The sequence below is a fragment of the Hemiscyllium ocellatum genome, chromosome 11 (assembly GCF_020745735.1).
Source record: "Hemiscyllium ocellatum isolate sHemOce1 chromosome 11, sHemOce1.pat.X.cur, whole genome shotgun sequence".
Taxonomy (NCBI): domain Eukaryota; kingdom Metazoa; phylum Chordata; class Chondrichthyes; order Orectolobiformes; family Hemiscylliidae; genus Hemiscyllium; species Hemiscyllium ocellatum.
In genome coordinates this window covers 66,844,581-66,859,333 of record NC_083411.1, presented here as the reverse complement: position 1 = coordinate 66,859,333, position 14,753 = coordinate 66,844,581, and the positions used below count along the sequence as shown (strand labels likewise).

General features: G+C 44.0%; 1 protein-coding gene across 1 annotated transcript in view; it reads left to right on the top strand.

Moving 5' to 3' along the window:
* The window catches only part of LOC132820053 (sodium- and chloride-dependent neutral and basic amino acid transporter B(0+)-like), a 60,707-nt gene extending 52,778 nt beyond the window's left edge, over positions 1-7,929 (top strand). The window contains exons 14-16 of the mRNA XM_060831971.1: positions 2,204-2,311; positions 5,900-5,998; positions 7,675-7,929. Coding sequence (XP_060687954.1) covers positions 2,204-2,311; positions 5,900-5,998; positions 7,675-7,929 — 462 coding nt within the window. The remainder of the gene's footprint in view (positions 1-2,203; positions 2,312-5,899; positions 5,999-7,674) is intronic.
* Positions 7,930-14,753: the final 6,824 nt, after the last annotated feature.

The following is a 14,753-nucleotide window of genomic DNA, read 5'->3' as shown; positions in this document are numbered from 1 at the left end:
ATATCCCGTTATAATCTGAGGTAACCCTCTTCGCTGTCCACTACACCTCCAATTTTGGTGTCATCTGCAAAATTACTAACTATTCCTCTTATACTCACAACAAAATCATTTATGGGAATGACAAACAGTAGTGATCCCAGCAACGATCCTTGTGGCACTCCACTGGTCACAGGCTCCAGTCTGAAAAACAACCCTCCATTACCCTCTGTTTTCTACCTTTGAGCCAGTTCTGTATCCAAATGGTTAGTTCTCCCTATATTCAATGAGATAGTTCTTCTGTTCTGATGAATTGGTTTCCCAACTTATGCTGCTCCTTCAGTGAGTCAGCAGAACATTTGAGAAAATAAACAAATAACTGGGTAATTTGGTATACTTTTGTATGCTGCATCGATTTTTATTCATGCCATTACTAAAAAGGGTCAATGTGTGCAAATTGTGGGTAAAAAATATTATAATAGGCTGAAAACAAGCAAGGTGCAATGAATCCACATTGTTGCTTTCATTCAGGTAACACAAGACCTTCATACTGCCTGCGAATTTAAATGAGTTATTTATTTCTAGGTTTGGAGGAATGCATCAGTTAGCTCAATTGATTAGACAACCAGAACATGGCACAGAATTAAGCCAATAGCACAAGCTCAATCAAATCTGTACCCATTCTGATTGTTCATGGAAATCCTGCCTCCTGACCTTATGCCATGCTTGTGGTGTAGCTATCCTTAAGCTGTATGGAAACAATTGTCTTTCAATGTTGGGGAGATGTGCCTATGGTCTTGTTTTCTCATACTGTACACTGTACCCACCAAAGTCAAGCATGCCATTGAATGGCTGTACATCTCACCAAGGAGAGCACCAGTAGCAGGATAGCTGCCCCCTTCTTTTGTTTCTGAATTTAGCCCAACATTGAGATACACATATTTGTGGCAAAGTTCAGTCCTTGGTTCCTCATCACGTCCAGAAGTATTTCTTAAATTTTCTATCGGGTTAAAGTGTGCAAAGTATTTGTTTAAGCTTTTTGCTGTTTCCTCATTCCCCATTGTAACACCTGTTGATAAAGGCCTATGTCAAATTCCAATACGTATTTCCTGTTTACCGTAATGAGAGAATATTACAGTCACTTTCATATGTCTTGTTGGTTACCTCTGTATCGTCGTCTTTATTTCCTTTCCAACCTCTGACTCCCAATTGTCTGACTTATCATCCCCTGAGTCCTTAGGCCTACCAGCTTTCTTAGCAACAGATCAATTTGTACTGCTCCTTTGATCTATGATTGTCTTCCATTTGTTTGGATTTAAGACTCTCGTTCTCAAGAGCTGACAATATGAAATAGAGAGGTTCAAGATACTGCCGTCATTCCTCCATTAAAGCTCCTGTCCTACAATGTTACTGTTAAATTCTTCTGATCACAAAGTATTAGATTCAGTTCAAGCCGTTTCCCAACTGGTTTGCTGAAATATTGTTTTACAAAGTACATTTTAAATATTTGATGAACTTTCCCTCCCCGTTGCAACAAAGTTCTGACGAGACTGTAAGAAGGATAGATGAGTGGAGGTGCAGAGGAATTTGTTCTGACTGTGCTGTGTGGTAGACAGAAAGTTGAGACTGTCACCTGTAAGTGCTTTGTGATTTACCTTTCTTGTCCTTTCTAGGAGATTAAACTACCTGGGGGCTGTCTCCATGTTCTCAGGAGTGTCCTACCACTACTCACTGATTCTGCAAACTCCAACCACAACAAGGCAGCTGGCTCCTTGCACTCTCCATGGGTAGCAATCCCTCCCTTCACCTCGAGTGTTGGGAAATGAGTCAGAAAGGGGTGGGATTGAGGGTTGGGCAGGGGTTTGAAGGCAGCCTTCTCATATCTTTGTGTCATCGTTCTTCTGCTTTCCCAAGGAAACTAGGACACAGCCATTCCAACTGCTGCTCAGGTCCCTTTAAATACAGAGCGTTTCATGAGCAGTCAGGAGCTGTCACTAGGACTGCGGGACTGGTCAGGAATCCTGGAGCAGGGATGAATTAAACCATCATGACAAAGCCTAACACTGAAACAATGGGGCCACTTGGGCTTCCAAATGTGATTTCCTCATTACATTAAAATCAGGATTAATTCATTACAAGCAGGATCTCTTCCCCACATTCCCCTATTAGAGGTTGATGAACTGGTTAAAATCAGGCAGGATGTAATACTTTGCTTCTCCTTTTACAGAAGGTATCTGCTGCTTGTGCATCAGCCCCAGATTGGGGTCCGTACTTGGAACAACACAGAGGGGAAAGATACAGGAAAAGGCCTGATTCAACAGACGTTTCTCATGGGGTACAGCTTCTAGCCACTCACCCAAACTGTGAAGCTTTACAGTAAAAGTTTATTTTCAATTTGTAAACAATTGTCTTAAAATAAACCACCATTCTAGTGTACTTATAGAATGATAAGAGTCATAGAGATGTACAGCGGAAACAGACCCTTCAGTCCAACTTGTCCATGTTGACCAGATATCCTAAACAAATCTAATCCCATTTGCCAGCACTTGGTCCATATTCCTCTAAACCCTTCCTATTTTTACAAAATTACAAAAATAATACAATTAGAATGTTCCACTTTACAATATAATAACAGCACCAATATGAAATTAAAAAAAAACTAACTACCAATCTATTCTACAAACAACCAAAATATAAAATAGGGTATCATATGTTACTAACAATAAACAAATAGGTAAATAAATAACTAAATACATATTCAAAATAGATTTATATCATGTCATAACAAAATCCATATTTAGATGGGATTCCTCCTCCCAGGGGCCCCCGAACCAGCCAGAACCATTACCACGGCTAAACAAAGGCCCTGGACTGTAAGGCCAAAATATGTGTCAGTATAGCTCACAAGGGGCTGCCATGTTCTGTAAAATCATTCCGTTTTTTGGTGCACCATATTCATAAGATTGTCAAGGGGGATATATTCCATGACTAACATGTACCAGTTTGAGTGTCCTCGGGGGCTTTCGAACACCCAATTCACGAAAATATTTTTCCTCGCACAAAAGGAAAGGATAGTGAATAATTTTCTCCTGTATACATCCAAAGAGGGGAAATTTGGGGAGCCCAAGAGTAGGGATATTGGGTCCAATCCAATCTCCGTACCCAAAATCTTTGTCAAGGCATTCACTAATCTGTCCCAATACCTACGGATCTTAATGGCATGTCCATAGACAATGCGTGAGAGTACCAACTTCGATTTTGCATTTAGGACACATCGGAAATGCTCCTGCTTTGAAGTTTGCAAGTCGTTCAGGTGCCTTGTGAACCCTGTGAAGTACCTTCAATTGAGTAGACTGAGTTCTGTTACAAATAGAGATCTTCCTGGCATTTTCCCAGACGTCCTCCCACATTTCTAAGGAGATTTCTGATCCTAATTCTTGACTCCAGGTTTTATATAACAGTTCCATATCCTTCGATACCTTATTGCATAGTAGGTGGTAGAGAGTACTGACCGAGGGTGGACCTATCGGCCAGAGCACTCTCCTTTCCCTATCCGATTTATAAGGATTGATTATCAGTGTGGTCTTCTTTTGTATAAAGTCTTGTATTTGAAAATACCGAAAGAGGTCCCTGCTGGGCAGCCCAAACTTCTGGCGTATCTGCTCAAAGGACATTGTGACCTCCCCATCAAACAGATCTCCGAAACAGGAGATCCCTCTGGACTCCCAGATTTTGAGCATAGCATTGGTCAGCCCTGGCTGGAAACCTAATGTTCCCACTATAGGGGTATAAGGGGAGGGTTTTTTTTTGCAGGTTACCCTCATCTTGTCACATTATCCTCCAGGCTTTGATTGTATTTAATACAATAAGGTTTTCACAACAATCCATAATAACTCTCAGCTTGCCCATAAATAGTAAATTGATGAGACGTTTTGCTTGAGAGGCCTCAATATCTAACCAGATTGATTGATTGTCAGTCACAAGAGACCCAATCAGCTACTTAAGATAATCAGGAGCTCAATTAGTTCCTCCTGAAATCCAGAAAGTCCAACCCTCCCCTTACTTGTGGAAGCTGCAGCTTTTCTAATTTGATAAGGGACTCCAAATAAAGGAGCCGAGCCAACCATAAAGCTTACGCAATGCCTGTATCGGTAACAGCAAGGGGGCCGTTCTCATAGGGTATAAAAGACAAGGTAAAATATTCATCTTAACTAAGGCTACTCTACCTAACCAAGATATAGGGAGATTTTCCCAGCGTTGAAGGTCCTGTCTTATTTTCTCTAATAAGTGTGTATGATTGGCTTTATATAGCTGACCAAACGCCGGAGTGATGAAAATACCTAAGTACAGAAAACCTTCTAGTGACCACCGAAAGGGAAAACCGGATTTGTCCGGAAAAGTGGATATACTGGCAAGACCACCCAGTGGCATGGCTTCCGATCTCACAAAATTGATTTTGTAGGCTGAGAACATACCAAATAAATTGACCACTTGAATTAGGCAGGGCACCGATATCAAAGGATCGCTTAAGAAAAGGAGGACATCATCCACATAGAGAATAATTTTGTGCTTGCCCGATCCAACCTCTGGAGCCGTTATGTTAGGGTCAGTTCATATAGCTTCTGCCAGTGGCTCAATCACTAGCATAAATAATAATGGTGAGAGAGGACATCCCTGACGACAGCCTCTGCTGACGCTAAAGCCATTCGAACTTAAGCCGTTGGTGATCACCGCTGCTTTGGGATCATTATATAATACTGAGACCCATTTAGCAAAGACCTCTCCAAGGCTGAACCGTACCAGCTTATTAAAAAGATTAGATTAGATTAGATTACTTACAGTGTGGAAACAGGCCCTTCGGCCCAACAAGTCCACACCGACCCGCCGAAGCGCAACCCACCCAAATCCCTATATTTACCCCTTACCTAACACTACGGGCAATTTAGCATGGCCAATTCACCTGACCCGCACATCTTTGTGACTGTGGGAGGAAACCGGAGCACCCGGAGGAAACCCACGCAGACACGGGGAGATATGGCCATTCTACCCGATCAAATGCCTTCTCTGCATCAAGGGAGACAACAAAACCTGATATCGCTCCCTGCTGATAGGCTTGTACCATATTTAAGACTCTTCTAATGTTACTTGTTGATCTGCGACCCTTTATAAACCCTGTCTGGTCCTCTTTTATAATGAATGATAAGACCCTCTCCAGTCCTAATGCTAACATTTTTGAGAGAATTTTGAAGTCCACATTTAACAAGGATACGGGTCTATATGAGGAGCAGTCTTCTAGGGTCTTTCCCTTCTTAAGACTGAGAGAAATATTTGCTTCTCTCAGCGAAGGTCGGAGGCAGCCCTGACTATATGAAGTTATACATATTTATAAGTGGCCAGGCCAGTTCCCCGATAAATTCTTTATAAAACTCAGCCTAGAATCTGTCTGATCCAGGTGTTTGGCCACTCTGAAGCTGCCTCACCGCTCCCTGTACTTCCTGGGTTGTCAAGGGGACATTCAAGAACCGACACCTGCTCCGAGGTTAGGCCCAGCAGGGCCAGATTTTTAAAGAAAGACTCCAGCTTACTTGTTCTGTCCTCGCAGTCCTGCGACTTATACAATTCAAAATAGTACTGCCTAAAGGCTGCATTCATCTCCCTAATGCGTGTCATGGCTTGGGGAGCCTTTTTCTTTCTGGCAAGGTACACTAGGTACCTGCCAGGCTTATCACCATATTCGAATAGTCTCTGGTTCGCGAATAATATCTCCCTCTTTGCTATTTGAGTAAGTGCGGTATTCAAGGTTGCCCTAAGAGCTGTGATCTGCTGTAGTTTAGTAATGGAGGGCCTATCAACATACGCTGTCTCGGCTGTCTTTAGGCGAGCCACAAGCAGCCGCTGTTGCTCTCCCTTTTGTCTTTTCTAGGTCACAGAATATGAGATGACCAAGTCTCGCACTTATGCCTTTGCAGTCTCCCATATCATTGAGGGGTTACTGGCCCTACCTGAGTTGATATCCCAGAAGGTTTTATATTCCTGCGAAAAATATTTTATGAACTTGCTATCCTTCAATAAAAAAGGGACCATATGCCAATGGCAGGGACCTATCCCATCATCGCTAGTCTTAACCTCCATATACACTGCGGAATGGTCAGAAATAGTTATATTACCTATTTTACTGCACAATATCAAAAGGGTAGAGGGGACAAAAAAACATGTTGATTCTGGTATGGCATTTGTGTGGGTTAGAATAGAAGGTGAAGTCTCTACCCTCGTGATGGAGGCATCTTCTCACATCTACCAGCCCCAACTCCCTATTCAGATCCACCAGCTGCCTAGATCTTAAAGATATGCCCGCAGAGCTCCTAGGTATCCTGTCTGTCTCTGGGTCAATGATACAATTAAAATCTCCCCCTATAATTGTATGGCGGACCCCGAGAGCCATCAACTTAGAGAACGCTTCCATTACAAATTTAAAAGGGTGTGCTGGGGGGCAATAAAGATTCAAAATCCCATATACCTCTTCATATATTAGGGCTTTAATCAATATATACCATCGAGACTCATCTTTTATCTGGCTTAGCATTTGGAAGGGAAGATTCTTCTGAATAAGAATGGCCACTCCCTTACTTTTTGAGCCGAAAGCTGAAAAAAAGCACCTGGCCAAACCCGCCTTGTTGCAGCTTCGAGTGCTCCTTATCAAATAGATGTGTCTCCTGTAAGAGAGCTATGTCAACTCTTTCTTTTTTAAGACTTGATAATATCTTTTTCCTTTTGATTGGCAAGTGGCCTCCCTTGACATTCCAGGTGCACCACCTAAACAAATGATCATCCAGGCAAGCCTGAGACCCCCCAGGAGGAAGAATCCCACCCAAAAGATATTGAATACATACCAAAAACAATTCACATATTTAAAAAAGTTAAATCAAAACAACTAAGAACTACTCCTAAATAAAAATAACAAAGTATATTTAGAGGGAGACTTTCCCCCTTGCCCACAGGGGACACTACTACCTTCCAATAACCCAGCCATAACCTCTCCCAGCTAGAGCCCTGCCCTCAGCCCAGGCATTGCAAAGTAAAATAAATAAATTCCAGTATCTTATGAAACAGAAAAGAGGGCAACCCACCCACCCCCCTACACTATTAGCTAGATATACTTAACAAAACAGCACAACATAAAAATATTTAAGATTACAAAATTACAATCCCAGCAAGTATTAAGCAACGAAATAAAAAGCCCACTCAGAGACATCCCCCAATAATCAAGCTATAGATCAGAGACTAAAGAAAGAATAAGGAACAAATTGCCCCCCCCCTCCACCCCCCCCAGCCCTCCAAGGGAAGATGGAGAGAAGAAGGAAAGATAAATGGGGGGGGGGGGAAATAAAGTTGTTGTCCATACAGTTCAACTCCTGCAATCTATTTGAGAATGTCCAGGAATTCTTTTACTTTTTCCAGTGATCCAAAGTTATAAACAGATCTTCCATGACTGAAGCGCAGCGTTGTCAGATTATTGCATGGAATATTGAATATTTGAGTCTCTCAGACACTTCTTCACCTTGTCAAATGCCCTCCTCTTGCGGACCACAACCAGGGAAAAGCCCCGAAACAACATTGTCTTGGAGCCCTTATACATCATGGCATGGGAATTCTTCCCAAGACTCTGGAGGCCTCCAGCAGCATTTGTTTTTCCCGTAGTGTTGGAGCCAAACTAAGACCGGGCAGAGGCGCTGGTCCGACCCGGACCTGCATATAACGACCTGGTGGGCCCGCTCAACCCACACCCAGCCAAGCTCCAACTCCAGTTTCAACAGCTGTGGGAGCCATTGCTCCAGGAAATCCACAAGCTGGCCTTCTTCCTCCTGTTCAGCAACCAGCATTCTCGAGGTCATCGATATGTTCCTCCAGGGTCCGGACTCGCTGTTCCAGAACCCGGACCTGACCCACGGATGAGTCAGCAGCAGTCTCCGGGGCCGCGGCCCATTGGTCCACCCCTCCAACATGCTGCCCGAGTTTGTCGATCTCTTGGTCATGCTTCTGCAGTATGACCGAGATCGACTCCCACGTGGACCGGGTCTCCACAATGGACGTATCAATCTTCTCTGAGTTTAACGAACTCTGAGATCAGGCTCGCCTTTGCATGTAAGTCCCCCGAGGCGGCCGCGGGCATCTCTGCCACTGGGAGGCGGGGAGGGGTTCCTGCCTGTTGCGAACTACGGGAACCGCTGCCCTTAGTCATTTTTTTAAAAAGCACCAAACTGTTAAAGTTTGATGCAAAATGGCCAAAGGTGCTAGACAAAAACTATGTTAAGTAATTTAACAGGTGAAGTCCGAGTGGGCACCCTACTCTGCCTGAGTCTTGGGCAGAGCTCTGCAGACTCAGACTTGCTGGGTCACCGCCATCTTGGATCTCCCCAGATGCCTTCTAAATGTTGTAATTGTACCAGCCTCCACCACTTCCTCTGGCAGCTCATTCCATACACACACCACCCTCTGCGTGAGAAGGTTGCCCCTTAGGATCCTTGTAAATGTTTCCCCTCTCACCTTAAAGCCATGCCCTCTGGTTCTGGACTCCTCGACCTCAGGGAAAAGACCTTGTCTATTTACCCTTATGACTTTATAAACCTCTACAAGGTCACCCTTCAGCCTTCGCCGCTCTGGGGAAAACAGCCCCAGCCTTTTCAGCCTCTTCCTGTAGCTCAAATCCTCCAACTCTGGCAACATTCTTGTAAATATTTTCTGAACCCTTTCAAGTTTCACAACATCCTTCCGATAGGAGAGAGACCAAAATTTCATGCAATATTCCAAAAGTGGCCTAACCAATGTCTTGTATAGCTACAACATGACCTCCCAACTCCTATACTCAACGCTCTAACCAATAAAGGAAAGCATACCAAAAGCTGCCTGCACCATCCTGTCTACCTGCGATTCCACTTTCAAAGAACTATGAACCGGCACTCAAGGTCTCTTTGTCCAGTCATTCTCTCCAGGACCTGACCATTAAGTGCATAAGTCCTGCTCTGATTTGCCTTTCCAAAATGCAGCACCTCACCCTTATCTAAATTAAACTCCATCTGTCGCTTCTCAGCCCATTGGCCTATGATCAAGATCCTGTTGTGCTCTGAGGTAACCTTCTTTGCTGTCCACTACATCTGCAAACTTACTAACTGTACCTCCTATGTTCACATCCAAATCATTATATATTAACAAAATTGTAATTTCAGTGGGAGTCCCAAATACAGTTTCACTTTTTTAGTCTCTCTGCTCTACCTCTTTAGTTTTCTGTTTAAATCTGTTTGGGTTCTGTCCAGCCTCGAGCTCTCAATTTTTCTCACATGACTCCTGTTCAACCTTGGGTCCTCAAAAGCTCTTCATGCTGTATGGAAATCTCTACGTATTGAGGTTACTATTTATTTTGTGCTCACTGTGATTTAAACTCTTGCAGAGCTCACTCTTTCAGACTCCACTGTGAACATCAATTCTTTTCAAGTTAACTACAGCTGGCTCTCTCTCTCTATCTTTCTCTCTGCACTGACACATGTCACATGTTTGAATTCGGCTTCTTTGAATATCGATACCAAATATTTCCAGGCATCACTTCAATGATCCTTCGTGGATGCTGCCTCTTCACTGATGTTGAAGTCCCTATACACCACAAGAGTGTGTGTCCTTCAGACAGTCTTCAATTGCAATATTATCTGTTCTTTCCCCAAATCTGTCCCACTCCCTATACATCAGCAAGTCAAATACCTGACTGGAAGTACTGCTTCCTTCCTCTGTAATATCAGAAGAATGCACATGGGCAATCCTCTGCCTGGTCCGGTCTAAATGTCTGTCAATATCCGAGCCTCCAATAATCCTGGAGCAACTTCAGCCTCCTCCATTGGACATAGCTAGCTTCAACTGTCTACCCCAATTCTGCTCAGTACCTTTGCCAGACTTGATGTCTACACTGTGGAATCCTGTGGACTGTGCCAGAAATGTAACATGAGGTTTGATTGCTCAGATGACCTAAAGGTCGTGAGGCAGAGTTTCTTTATTCCATTGGCATCATGTCAATATAAACTAGCAGGGAAATTAAATACAAAGCCAAGACCTGTGAATCTGACATTACACTAAAGAAATCCTTTTTCCTACCTATTCTTTCTTCCCAACCTTTCCCCACCAAGAATACCCTTCCAGTTCATTGCTGTAGCAGCCCTCCCACACCATCAGCTTGTGAAGCTCTCTTGCCCAGTGACCTCCATCAACATCTCCATCAACTGCTAGAAGTCCCATTACACAGGTACCAATGCCAAAGTCAGGACAAGGAAAAAGCTTGCACTTAGACAGTGTGAGGAGCAAGGCACCAAATTGAAGTGTATAATCTCAAGGATACCATTCTCTGGATCATGACCTGAGTCACATGCAATGAATTGTCAGAGGTCACATAGAAAATTATAATGAATACCTTGATGAAGGACTGGTGTGGGGACAGTGCATCACTGTTTTTGGAGCACTTGTATCAATACTGGGGAAGATGGGGTGCTCTCAACCATTAGCAACTTTATCACAATAGATGGACAGACATAGCAGCAGTAGGCAGGTTTGTCAGAGGTTCTCGGTAAGCTGGGTTGAAGGATGGAGGAATCCACCACCATTCTCCACTGGCTTTGGTATATGTGCATCTGGATGTCTCCATGGAAACCCAGGCCCCGCACACCCAGTATCAGCTGGATGTGTGACAACGCATGCTCCATGTCGATCCTGTGTCACTGGCAAAAGCAAGAGTCTAGAGATGTACAGACCCTTCGGTCCAACTCGTCCATGCCAACCAGATAACCCAACCCAATCTAGTCCCACACCAGATAGCACCTGACCCATATCCTTCTAAACCTTTCCTCGTCATATACCCATTCAAATGCCTTTTAAATGTTGCAATTGTACTGGCCTCCACCACTTCCTCTGGCAGCTCATTCCATACACATACCACCCTCTGCGTGAAAAAGTTGCCCCTTAGGACTCTTTTTAATCTTTCCCCTCTCACCCTAAACCTATGCCCTCTAGTTCTGGTCTCCCCCACCCCAGGGAAAAGGCTTTGTCTATTTGTCCTATCCATGCCCCTCATAATTTTATAAACCTTTATAAGGTCACCCCTCAGCCTCCGACGCTCCAGAGAAAACAGCCCCAGTCTGTACAGCTCTCCCTATAGCTCAAATCCTCCAACCCTGGCAACATTCTTGTAAATCTTTTCTGAACTCTTTCCAACAGGAAAGAGAGCAGAATTGCATGCAATATTCCAACAGTGGTCTAACCAGTGTCCTGTACAGCTGCAACATGACCTCCCAACTCCTGTGCTCAATACTCTGACTGATAAAGGAAAGCATACCAAACGCCTCCTTCATTATCCTATCTACCTGCGACTCCACTTTTAAGGAGCTATGAACCTGCATTCCCAGGTCCCTTTGTTCAGCAACACTCCCTAGGACCTTACCATTAAGTGTCTAAGTCTTGCTAAGATTTGCTTTCCCAAAATGCAGCACTTTGCATTTATCTGAATTAAACTCCATCTGCCACTTCTTAGCCCATTGGCCCATCTGGTCAAGATCCTGTTGTAATCTGAGGTAACCCTCTTCGCTGTCCATTACACCTCCAATTTTGGTAACATCTGCAAATTTACTAACTCTAACTGTTATGCTCACATTCAAATCATATATGTAAATGATGAAAAGTAGTGGACCCAGCACCGATCCTTGTGTCACTCTACTGGTCACAGGCCTCCAGTCTGAAAAACAACCCTCCACCACCATCCTCTGTCTTCTACCTTTGAGCCAGTTCTGTATCCAAATGGCTAGTTCTCCTTGTATTCCATGAGATCTAACCTTGCTAATCAGTCTCCCATGGGGAACCTTGTTGAACGCCTTACTGAAGTCCATGTAGATCACATCTACCACTCTGCCCTCATCAATCTTCTTTGTTACTTCTTCAAAAATCTCAGTCAAGTTTATGAGACATAATTTCCCACGCACAAAGCCACGTTGACTATCCCTAATCAGTCCTTGCCTTTCCAAATACATGTACATCCTGTCCCTCAGGATTCCCTCCAACTACTTGCCCACCAAAGACATCAGGCTCTCTGACTTATACAGGGGAACCTTGATTATCGAAACATGATGGGCAGGCACTATTTCGTTTGGATAATCGATTATTCAGTTAGTCAATTAAACACCTTTCCTTTGGGTCTTGGCGTTTTTAAAATCTGCTCCTCATTCAGGAGACTGCAGCAACACATCGCGCATGACACCCTGCTCCCGACTTTATCCAACACCAACCCATACAACACCACCCCCCACCCCAAACCCCATCCACCCCCCCCCCCCCCCCCCCCACTAATCCCGTACACACCCACCCCTTCTCCGGGGCAACTGGACTGGGCACCAGCAACAAGACTACTGCAGTTACCTTTATGGGTTAAGTCTCCAAATAGCGCACGCGTGCACACGCACTCGTGCACACACACACACAACATTATACTGCAACTTTTTGACAGGTTTCACCTTTGCCCTGTACTGGTCAATGTTGGAGAGATTATCTGGGGAAGGGGGTGTTTAGGGTACACCCCCGTGTCGAATTCCAGGGAAAGTGTGGGGAGCAAGAGAGGGCAGGAGGTCAGTCATTTGGAGACGGTGCCTGTTTAATTACTGTAACCAAAAGACGTGATCACTGTTGGAAACACATCTTTGATGTAATGTTTCCATCGGAACCTTGAGATCTCCTTTGGATAATCCAATTTTCGGATAATTGGTATTCGGATAATTGAGATTCTATAGTTCCCTGGCTTGTCCTTACCACCCTCTTGAATAGTGGCACCACGTTAGCTAACCTCTAGTCTTCTAGCACCTCACCTGTGACTATCTCAGCAAGAGGCCTAGCAATCACTTCCCTAGCTTCCCAAAGAGTTCTAGGATACACCTGATCAGGTCCTGGTATTTGTCCACCTTTGTGTGTTTCAAGACATCCAGCACTTCCTCCTCTGTACTATGGACATTTTTCAAGATGTCGCTTTGTGCGTGGGGAATCATGTCTCATAAACTTGACTGAGTTCTCTACAAAATATATCTTCCATGCCCTTTTCCACAGTAAATACGGATGCAAAGTACTCGTTTAGTATCTCCCCCATTTTCTGCGGCTCCACACAAAGGCCGCCTTGCTAATCTTTGAGGGGCCTTATTCTCTCCCTAGTTACCCTTTTGTCCTGAATGTATTTGTAAAGATTCTTTGGATTCTCCTTAATTCTATTTGCCAAAGCTATCTCATGTCCCCTTTTTACCCTCTTGATTTCCCTCTTAAGTATACTCCTACTGCCTGGGTTCTGGGTAACCCAAAATGGAGGATGAGAAAAATTTCTAGCTGTAACAGCTGCTCCTTTTTTTGAGGTATTTTAGGTGTTGGAGGTGATGTCCTCGAATTCCAGGAGAAGCAATTACTGTTTCATATGCTGTTGCATTGTTTTGGAACTTTGGAAAAAAAAATAGTCAAAACAACAGCAGTTTTTAAAAAGGAGAGGTACAGTCAAAGTAACCTCATGGTGAGGTCCGTGCAGCAGAGAGAAAGAGAAGGACAAGGAATCCAGTATCTCATTCCAGGGTGCCCCCTTCACGTCAAAGACAGGTTGGTGCTGGCAAGCAGCTGTAGTTAGGAGAAGCACAGGACCAGCAGAAACTTCCCCTCCAGACACTGCGAAGTTCCTGGCCTTTGACCCATACCTTCTGCTTCGATGAAGAGGGTGAATCTACATCTGAGCAAGACACTCTCAAACGACTAGTGCTGTCTTGGCCCAAACAACTCTAGAAGGAACTAATTGAGTTTCGGAGGCATGCAGGGGAGCTACGGTGTAGGACCTTCTCTACTACCAGCTATGGGTGTTAGGAATATACTGAGTATAGGGATGCAAAGAAAAAAACAAAAACTCTTACCAAGGGCACATTGATAGCACCGGTGACGCATCCGTAAAAGTATTTATGCACTGTTATAAATAAACGTTGAATCGCACTCTGAAAATGTCTGCTATAGTGTCATTGTTGTTGTCGGACCTGATTAAATCTAACCCATTTGAGAGATTAGACATCCCAAGATAAAAGGATGGGATGGCCACGCAGTGCGCATTGTTCACACTTAACACCCCTTCGACATCAGGGAGACAGCCTCAGACATCGTGGATCATGGTTATTGATCGTAACCAAGGTTGACTTTAAATTGGACAACACTGAGACTATGTGATATTGGTAGGACCTTCCTTGCTCAGATCATCCATACTTGCGCACCACTCTGTGAAAGAGCGGGTGGAATCTTTGCAGGCAATCCTTCACACAATCTTTCAGCTTTTTGAGAGAGTGCACAGCCATTCAAGGGTAGGAGTAGGAGATAGACAATGGGCAGTTCACATCTCCACTCTCTCCTCAGGCACAGTGAGTCATGCACAAAGCCCTGCCTTTCTCTGGTTAAATGCTGTTTTACCAGATGCATAAATGAGAAGACTACTTGAATTCTGTAACATCGAATAGTAATGTTGAAAGTTGAAGGTAAGCTGGGTCTCCGACTTATTCCCAATATGCTGCTTTATGAGGCAAAAACAGAAAATGCTGAAGAAACTCATCAGGTTTGGCAGCATCTATGGGTCAAGAAAAGATTTAATGTTTCCAGTCTGGTGACCCTTCATCAGAACTGTAAACAGCATGAGGGACTGAGAGACACGCAGAGGCCATTTGCTGACTGAAACCTTAAAATCCACCCAACCT